At 56.2% G+C, this 9,239-nt stretch overlaps 2 protein-coding genes across 2 annotated transcripts; one reads left to right on the forward strand and one right to left on the reverse strand.

Annotated features, from left to right (window-relative positions):
• Positions 1-281: 281 nt before the first annotated feature.
• Positions 282-1,819, reverse strand: GADD45G (growth arrest and DNA damage inducible gamma). Its single transcript, XM_012773804.2, has 4 exons — positions 1,659-1,819; positions 1,295-1,396; positions 959-1,172; positions 282-869 (listed from the first exon to the last, which is right to left on the reverse strand). The coding sequence occupies exons 1-4, from the start codon at positions 1,709-1,711 to the stop codon at positions 759-761; spliced, it is 480 nt and encodes a 159-aa protein (XP_012629258.1). The 5' UTR covers positions 1,712-1,819; the 3' UTR covers positions 282-758.
• LOC142874350 (uncharacterized) lies at positions 1,710-7,832 on the forward strand. The gene is made up of 4 exons (XM_076009213.1): positions 1,710-1,717; positions 1,850-1,967; positions 2,537-3,572; positions 7,261-7,832. Exons 1-4 carry the CDS (start codon positions 1,710-1,712, stop codon positions 7,275-7,277), a joined length of 1,179 nt encoding a protein of 392 aa, XP_075865328.1. The 3' UTR covers positions 7,278-7,832.
• The last annotated feature ends 1,407 nt before the right edge of the window (positions 7,833-9,239 follow it).

The following is a 9,239-nucleotide window of genomic DNA, read 5'->3' on the forward strand; positions in this document are numbered from 1 at the left end:
GAGCAAGCCTGTAGCTGCTGCACTGAAGTCTTATCTCAAGTATGCTCCCGTTTTGCAAGTATGAAATCCTCCTAAAAGGAGAGAACTGGAGCTGGCCTCAAGTTCTACCCTACCACTGCCGCTGCCCTCCCCCTCTGCCCGCGCAGAGGAGCCTGTAATTCTTGCTCAACAGGAAGAGGGAACAGGTGCCATCAGTTCCACAGAGTTCCCGCAGTCCTCTGAAACCCTGCTCTCCACCTCCCCTGAAACAAGGATCCCCTACCCTCAATAAAGAGCCTAAGTTTGTTTCAAAAAGTTTATTGTAAAAGTCAAAGCTTCGACAGCAGCATCCTTTAGAAAACGAAGCATTGCCCAGATCCATTTTGAAAAAGCAGCGCAGTCTGCTGAGTGCGTCTCGGCTCCTGCAACTGTTCCAAGTCCAGGCGCTGCGCCTTTCCCCTCCTTCCTGCCGGCGCAGGCTGCTGAGTCACGCCTGCCTGCCGACACTCTGAGCTTCCCGGCCCTGCGGCCAATGTCCCGCCTCAGCCTTCCGGGCCGAGCAGCCGCTCCGGACACTTGCGAGTCCTCAGTTCCGGCCAGCCGGGCCCTGCCGCCGCCAGCCCCCTCCGTGGAAGGCCGCACCACCTCGCTCCAGGCGCCCCTCGCCTGCCAGTCTCCACGCCGCGCGGGCGCCCTCCGAGGGCCCCTCCATAGAGCCAGCCGCGCACTAGGCGCCCGAGCGCCACCACGTCGATCAGACCAAGGTCCCCGCAGGGCTGTCACTCGGGGAGGGTGATGCTAGGCACCCAGTCGTTGACGCTGCGACTCTCCTCACAGAACAGGCTGAGCTTCTCCAAGGCTGGGTCCTTCCACGTGTCCTCATTGGGGTTCTGAGGGGAGAGAGCAGGGGTCAGTCTGGCTGGCTGCGGGCCAGGCAGGGACGACTCCAGGGCGGAGGCCGGGGCGGGGAGGCACTCACCGAGATGAGGATGCAGTGCAGGTCGCCGGGCGCGCCTGCCTCGTCGCCAGCGTCCACGATGGCAGCCAGCCGCTGCACATCGCCCACGCGCACGATGTCGATGTCGTTCTCACAGCAGAACGCCTGGATCAGGGTGAAATGGATCTGCAGCGCAATGTCGCCCTCGTCCTCCTCGTCGGCGGCCAGCACGCAGAAGGTCACGTTGTCAGGGTCCCTGAGCAGGCGGGAGTGGGCCAAGGTCAGAACCAGCAAGCTGAGGTCTGCTGCCACCACCGCCTGGTCTCCCCGTCGTTCTCCCCGCCCCAATCGCCCAGCTCAGGCCGCGTCTATACTCACACGTTCAGGACTTTGGCTGACTCGTACACGCCGGCGGTGAGGCAACCCTGGCGCTGTGCTGACAGCAGCAGCTCGTGCAGCGCTTTACCGGCACCCTGCATCCTGCGGACGAGCCAGCGTCAGGTGGGGGCCGGCCGGGCGGCGCGGCGGAGACCCCAGCCCCAACGACCGGGACGCACCCTCGACTCCCCAACTCCAACCCGCACCCCAGCTCCAACACACCGCCCGCAGCGCTGGCTCCCCAACCCGACCTGCCGCCCGCACCCCCGGGCTCTGCTCGCACCCTGCGGGCTCCCCCTTCGGGGGCCTGCGGGCTCCGAAGCCGCCGCCGGACCAGCCGCACTGTCCCCGCCGGCAGACCCACCTGGCAGTGCTTTCCGGAACTGTATCCTGGCTGCGGACTTCTTCCAGAGTCATGGTGCGGTAGGCGAGCGGCAAGTTATCCACGAGCGGAGAGCGCGGAGCGGCGGCGAGCGCACGCGGACGAACGGAGAGCGGCCCGGCGCGCCCACCACCTGCGAGTGCACTCGGGCGCCGCCGCGCGCCCTTATATAGGCCGGCGGGCGCGGCGCCGCCAGCTGGCGCGAGCTGCCAGCCCATTGGCCGGCACCCGCTTTCTGATGCAAATGAGAGGGAGAGCCGCGGCTCGTGCCAGAAGGCCGCGTGGGGCGGGGTGCGGGGGATCACAATGCCTCAAATCTGCCGCTTTGTCGGGGCGTTGCCAGGCAGACTGGGGCCTGCAGATTTCATCTAGCCTTTCTTTTTTTTGAAGTCCGTAAAAGGAAAAAGTTAAAAAAAAGAAAGAAAGAAAAAGACCTTGTTTTCTAATACGCTGCGGCAATTTGTGAAATGCACCTTTAGAGAATCTAAAAAATTGTTTCTGCATTTATTTTTATTGCTATATTTCTATTTTTTCTTTTCCTTCTAATTTAAAGTCTATGAGACTGTTGCATTGAAGCCGGAAACTCAAGTAAAAACAGGCAGCCCCACTTTGGGGCTTGCAAAAGGCAGTGGACACAGCCCCAGCGCACGGGGCTCCTGCCCTGCACACCCAACGCCCTTCGGGTCGGCGCGGGACCGTCCTAGCCCTGCTCCCCGCGGCGGGCGCCGGGGCGGGTGGCGGGGCGAGCAGATTGCGGCCGGCTCGCGCGGCTCGTTTGCATTTCTATGGAGGGCGCACAATAGCGGAGGTCTGGCGTGTGGCGGTTTGCTGCAGGGACAATCGAGGCTTTCTCTTCATAGCAACACTGTCCACCTGCCGCGGGGAGGGGCGGGCAGGGCTCCCAGCGCCTGGGGGTCGCCAGGTTGCGCGACGCGTGGGGTCGGGGCGGCGCGCGGCCCCTGGGGCGCGCCCCTGCACTGGCCCGCTACGCAGTTCGGTTCCGCCGGTTCCTCGCACCAGTGCCGAACAGCCGCTCGAGCTGGGAGGCAGAGGGGCTGGGGCACTGTCTGCGCGGCGGGTGCCCTCCCGCCCGGCCCCCGGGCTTTGGCACGGAGCTTGGGGACGCGGCCGGGAATCCCTCTCCCCGCGCGCCACCTACGGGCCGGCTGGAAAGGTCCTGGCCCCTCTCCACCCCCGCCTGGCACACACCTTCCATTGGGCTGGCGGGGCGGGGTCAGGTCGGCGGCGGCCCGGCGGGACCCGAGCCGGTCGAGCCGCGGGTCAGTGGGAACCCGGGCAAGCGCCGCGAGACGCGCCGGAGCCTCCCGGGAGGGGAGGAGACCCCTGCCCGAGCTGATGAAGTGAGCCCGGGTGTCTCGCGCTGGTCCGCACACGCTAACCACCCAAGTGCGCGCGCAGAGCGCTCGTCTCCAGCAGAACGGCGGTCTGGGAGAGCTCCGGGGCCTGCGGACTCCAGGCTGCCGCAGTCCGCGACGGCCGGCACTTTCCGAGGCTCGCTCACCGAGCGCGGCACTTTGGCGACGGCCTCTTTCTGTGCTAGGCGGAAACGCTCGCTGGGGACACTTTATCGCTCCCTGTTCTGGGCGAAGCCTGGGAGGCGGCCAGGCCGTGGGCCGGCGGGTTCGCGGGGAGCCCGGCCCTGCCGCGAGGCTGGAGCGTCAGTGCGAAAGCAGACAGACGGCTTGTTTCCCCTCCGGCCTTCTGCAGGTGCGTGCTGCACGTACCTGCACTTCTGCGCTCGTCGAGGGGACGTTTCGCTCCACCGCGCTTGCAGGCGCACGTCTGCCCCAGTGAGGACCGGGCGCCTCGCCCTCGGCGGCCCCAGCTGGCCCGACTCCGGAGGCCTTGCGGCTGCGAACGACCCCGAAACCCCAGGTGCGTCGCGGGGCCAGGCGGCAGTATGCCCCGCTGGTTTGCTAGTTTCCTTCCTTCCTTTCTCGGTGTGTAAAATGATGCGGTGCCTTGATTGGATGAAATATGTTCATTTTTAAGTGATTGAGACTTAGGTATTGCTGCTTTTAAAGTATTAAATATTTCTTAAAATGGATGAGTTCCAGGTCCCCAGGAAATGTTGGGAATTAGACTTGTTAGAGGGTACCGTGTGTGCTGCCTCAGTGGTGCACGCAGGGAAGCTCCTGACTTCACCACAATGCAGTATTTCAATGTAACAAAGTTGCACGTGTCCCCCCTGAATATACACCAATAAAAAATAAATGAGGAAAAAATACGAGACATCTTAGCACCCTGTCCTCTCCAATTTATAACACTAGTAATCTGTTCACACACTAGGCCACAGAGCACAGGGTCCAGGTCTAATGCCTCAGCCCTCCTCCCAGAGGAAGGCCGCCACTGGGTAGTCCTGGCTTGGGGGTGAGGGTCATTTCCAGTCCCCTCTGAATCAGCCTAGACCAGGAGGGATGGTTGGCAGCCCCTGGGGCTGTTTCACTTTGCTCACATGGTTACGGCATTCAGTCTCAGGAAAGCTCGTCTCTGACTTAAGACATGGCCTCACGTGGCTTTGTCAGGTCATTGCCAACAGCCCCAAGCCCACAGCTCTGTCACGGAGAGCTGCTTTATCCGGAGGCAGGGCAGGCCTGCCAGACCTACCACCACCCTGAAGTCCAGACAAATGCCAAAGCTGCTGGGTCTGGAAGACCCCTGTCAAGGAGTGGGCCATGCCCCTCTGAAAGACATTTGACAACACGGAATGCCCCACTGCCAGAGCTGTCCCAGCTCTCCCAAACTGCATTCAGCAAGGGACCTGGCCTGCTTTGTGCCACAAGCCACAGGTGGCTATGATATGGCCCTGAGCTCCCTGTGACTGCACCCTTAAACCTTCCCCTGATCCTTCATAATGCAGGTGACAATGACTTTCTTAAAGGGCAATTCTCAGATATGCTCTATTTTAAAACCTTTTGGAAATGTTTATAGTTTAACTGGTTTTTAGCACATGATCTGAAATGTACTTCTCACTCACTCTCATGGCTTGGCTAGGACATTGGTGGGGATATACCCTTCATTTGAGTATGGAAGGAAATAGGTTTTAAGTAAGCTATAAGCTTTATGACACATTCCTTGTTGCAGTTTCTCAAATTATTTACATCTGGAGAGTGCACAGACATCGCCATCCAATAGCAGGTGCGTACCCCGTCATGGCCACACAAGCAGTGTGCACTATGTACATACGTACAATCCACTAGGACCAACCTGAGGCTACAGGATGCAAACAGGTAGCGCACGAGCCCCATACTCATTGCAGGTGGGGTTTCTTTAGCCTATAAAGCATCTTAAGAAAAGCCATATCCATTGCTACCTTTCAAAATCAGCAAAGTTCATATAAAAATCTAGATTTCCAGCTTCTCTGGGGAAATGGGAAGATTTGGCCAACGTGTGCCTACAGTTTCCTGCCACAGTAACCATCAGCGGGGGTGGGGGGCTTGGTAACCCACACTGGAACTGCTCTTCCCTTCATCACAGTCCCCACCAAACCCAACTGAGGACACTTGGCTGCTCTGCTCATTTACTGAAGTAAGCTGAAGTTTGAAACACAAAATAAAGGGGCCAGGCTCCTAATGATGAGATGGAAGAGGCTAAGCACCGTTTGCCTCCCAGATTGAGCTGGACAGCCTCTCCTATGTCAGCAAGGGCTCTCGGAGCAGTCGGGCCAGCCCCTTCCCAGATGACCCCATGTTGTGTCACTACTGCCCACTTTGTCCAGCACCTTGTCAAGGCAGAGCAAGTCTCCTCAGGGTCCTGTGTTTCAAGAAGAGTGTTAGGGTTGGGTTTGTTTTCTTTTTTTCCAAAAAACTCATGGATGATGGGTGGGCATCGAAGAGTCAGTGACAATGGTACATTAACTCAAAAAAGAAACTAAATCTTGATTCAGGACACAAACGTATCACTTAAAATCCAGCAAGGGAATCTCAAATGCCAAGGGCACCGTCCCATTGGCCGTCACCACCACCGTGCCCTCCCCGTCCCCCAGGGTGAAAGGCGGCTCTATCGGTGGGGAGGCTTCACATGACAGGAACAGCAAGCTCATGAAGGGCCCGCCCGGTAGCAAAAGCCAGACGTCTGTGGTCAGACCCCTCGTGAAGAGACTTTCTAGAAGGCACAGTTATTCCTGGGTGAGCACTTACATAGCATGAGAGAGGGGAATGTTATCTCAGGGAAAGTAATGGGAGGGCACACGCTGTTCATACACTTGGTTCTTTCTCCATCAACAGTAGGAAAGGATTTGTGGCACCTGTCACAGTCTAGATAGTGACAGGCGACAGCCCTCACTATAGCTGAAAACCCGTGACAAATCAAAGATGTGCTGTTTTCAAAGATGTGCAGCCTGACCATGTACCCAAGTCTCCTGGGCCTTGGTTTCCCTACTTAGGAAATGAAGACACTGCCCTTTGCCCCTCATGAACCTCATAGGGGTTTTCTGAAGGTTGCTCCTGGTCACCATGTGTCCCACAGATGGGGTTTGGCTTGGTGGGCAGTGTCTTAAACCACTTACAAATTCAGGTCTGACTTGTTTCTGTGTGTGAGGGAGAATGGATGACATCCATTCTGCATGTCACCCTAGGCACGTCCCAAATGTCACACCAGGCTTTCTGGCACGTGCATCCTGTGCATGGTCACTGCAGGCATTTGAGTTTGGAGTAAATGTTCTTTTTCTTGTGCAGAGGTGCTGTGGCTGCCCTTCTGAAAATGTTAACGTGCAGCATATCACAGAGTAACAGACCCATAGAACTTCCAAACTGAAGCCTTTCTTTTATGTTCTGAAAGATAAATTAAACTGAGTATATTAAACCCCGCCTGCCGAAAAAGAAAATATGACGTGGGAGGTTGAACTTAGCAGGGCAGGGCTCAAAGCTGGATTTAGCTGCTTGCTAACTTTGACCTTTAGAAAAAAGTTAGTGCATGATTTAAAGCATGAGATAAAAAGAATCCATGCTTTTCAACCACTTAAATCCACATTAATTAAGCTCTCTAAAGGAAGGGCATTTAAAACTGTATATGACAAGGAAATATTTATTGCAGCACTTCTTATAATAGTGAAAAACTAGAAACCATAAAAGGAACTAAGGTTAACTCATGGTGTAGCCACGATGGAACATGCCACCAGAGCGGAGGTTTTGAAGAGTGTCATGGCATGGTGATGCCTCATGACATAATGTGAAAAAAGCAACATACAAAACTGTGGAATTCTAGTTTTGCAAAACCTTTTAGTGCACATGAATGTCACTATATAAAGTAACAAAATAGAAACAGTGATTACATCTTGAAATGATGAGATTATAGATGCTGTTTTATTTTCTTCACTATGCTTTTCTGCAATTAAACATTCTCTGATTCAATTGTATATAACACAAACTGAAACTCCTTAAGTATAGTAACCTCAGTGCCAGAAGTCCTCGATCTGATTGCCATTTAGTGCACTGTGCCGAGCAATTTTTGACCATATGGTAAGAGATCCAGAAGCCAGACGCCTGTGGGGCTTCCTCTGGGAGAGGGAGTAGCCAGAGTTTGACCTTTGGTTCCTGAGCTCACATCTTGCCTTGGACGCTAGGCTGTTCCCGTGACTGAGTGAAAATCGTCATAACTGCTCTCGGAAGTCAGCTCTGGCATGACTGGGATCGAGTCGCAGGCAGCGTGCTGGAGGCACTGAAGGAAGGCCAGGGGCCAAGAGCGAGGGCCCAGCCCCTGGAGCGAGCGCACTTGTGCACAGACAGAGGCTGGCCGAGCCCGAGGGGATGCGCGTACACCCCAGCCTGTAGCAGCGGGAATTCTCTTTCACTCGCTTCTTGGTGAAAATTCCAACTTTCCAGAAATGAATTACAGCAATAATGCAGGAAAATTATTTCCATTGTCTACATAATCCATCAGGGAATTCTAAAATTTCAAAATACTTAAATATACTCAACCGATTTTTGAGACTTGTAGATGTGATTTGGTTTTTCAGTGTTCAAATTTCGTCCATTTGAGAAGGCTGGGGCAACGATTGAGTGCCCCAATGTTGGCAGTATTATTGTTATTATTTCATTTACCAGACTTTTCTAGGGCTTGTCGTGTGCCGGCACTAGTCCAGGCGCTTTGAAAACGTTGTCTAATCCTCCTAGCAGCCCTGTTAGGTGGGTGCAGATGGAAACTTGGGCATGGAGGGGCTAAAACCCCACCCAGGGTGGGGTTCTGAACTCCTCCCAGGGCCAAGAGCGAAGGCATGACTTCACTGTAAAGCCTTTCCTACAGCCTTGGGGACAAACCAGTTGGCCACTAAGGACAAGGAGGTCATCCAAATGAAAAGAAGATTTGAAACCCTTTGGTTTCTCCTCAGGGGCCCTGACGCCGGTGCGGTCCCGGATAGCATGGTTGCAGGGCGACATCTGGTGGCCACGAGAATATCACCTCCAGATGTAAACAGCCCCTGCAAGGTGGCTGGCATCCTCAACTCTCCAAGGCCTCTGAGTGCTGCCCCTTCGGCCTGTTCCTAGTGAGCCTGAGGCCCTCGTCACAGCGTGTTGGTACACGGAAGCAGCAGGCAGTGGCCTCAGACCCCATTCTGCAGTTGAGCCAGCCTCTGGGAAGTCAGGCAGGGTTTGGCAGTCACAGGGCAGTGTGAACTACCAACAACACGGGACAGTTATGTGCCGGCTGTATTCCCCAGGCCCACTTTAAAGATGAGAATGCTGAGTTTCCCTCTAACATCAGGATTACAAAGTGGGCGTGGGCAGATGGGCTCGGCCAGGCAGCAGCACCAGGACCAGGACGAGCCAGAGCGGGGAGCAGGGCTGCCCCCGAGCCGGGCCACGGGGACACAGACATTGCCCTGCACACGGCACGCCCAGCGGGCTTTCTGATGGCACTTTTATGGCTGCAAATTGGGCCAGATTCAGCAGAAGTAGCACAGTGACCCCTGCAGGAGACTTTTGTGGCAGGTGCTCAGGTCATGTGAGGCGGCAATCTGAGGCTGAGGCCAGCTGGCAGCTGCGACAAGCCCTGGCCACCCCCGAGGAGGCCAGCCTGCCAGCCCCCGGCTTCACTAGCAGGGCAGTGGGCGGGACAGTCTGCAGCCCTGGTGGAGGTAAAAGCCAGAGTCCCATCCACAACTTCTTGGTCATTTCCTGAATACCGGAAGGTTTCCCTTGGGAACACGGGGCCTCCCCACTTGGAATTGTGTGGCTCACTCAGGAAGTCTCCTTGTAACTCAGGGGTATGACATTGTGAGGGGACTCTCCCATGATGTTGGTCTGAATACACACATTTACATTTCACACAGTAGCGTTAACTCAAAGTTCTGGAAGCCTGTCGGGAAGTACCAATTTCTACCCTGACACCCACAGACATACCTGGCCTGACCATGCCCCTCTGTCTGCGTCAGGGCAGAGCACAGCAACGGGAGCGTGAGCCCGCCACCTCCCGCCGAGGCCTCTGTGGGCAGCACCGTCCCGGCACCCCCAGCTCAGCCTGGGGCCCCAAGGACCACGCTGCCAGGCAGAGCCTCCCAGGCAGCGCTAAAACCACCCACCCAAGCAGGGTGTGGGACGCACA

Source organism: Microcebus murinus, chromosome 12, assembly GCF_040939455.1.
Source record: "Microcebus murinus isolate Inina chromosome 12, M.murinus_Inina_mat1.0, whole genome shotgun sequence".
Classification (NCBI taxonomy): domain Eukaryota; kingdom Metazoa; phylum Chordata; class Mammalia; order Primates; family Cheirogaleidae; genus Microcebus; species Microcebus murinus.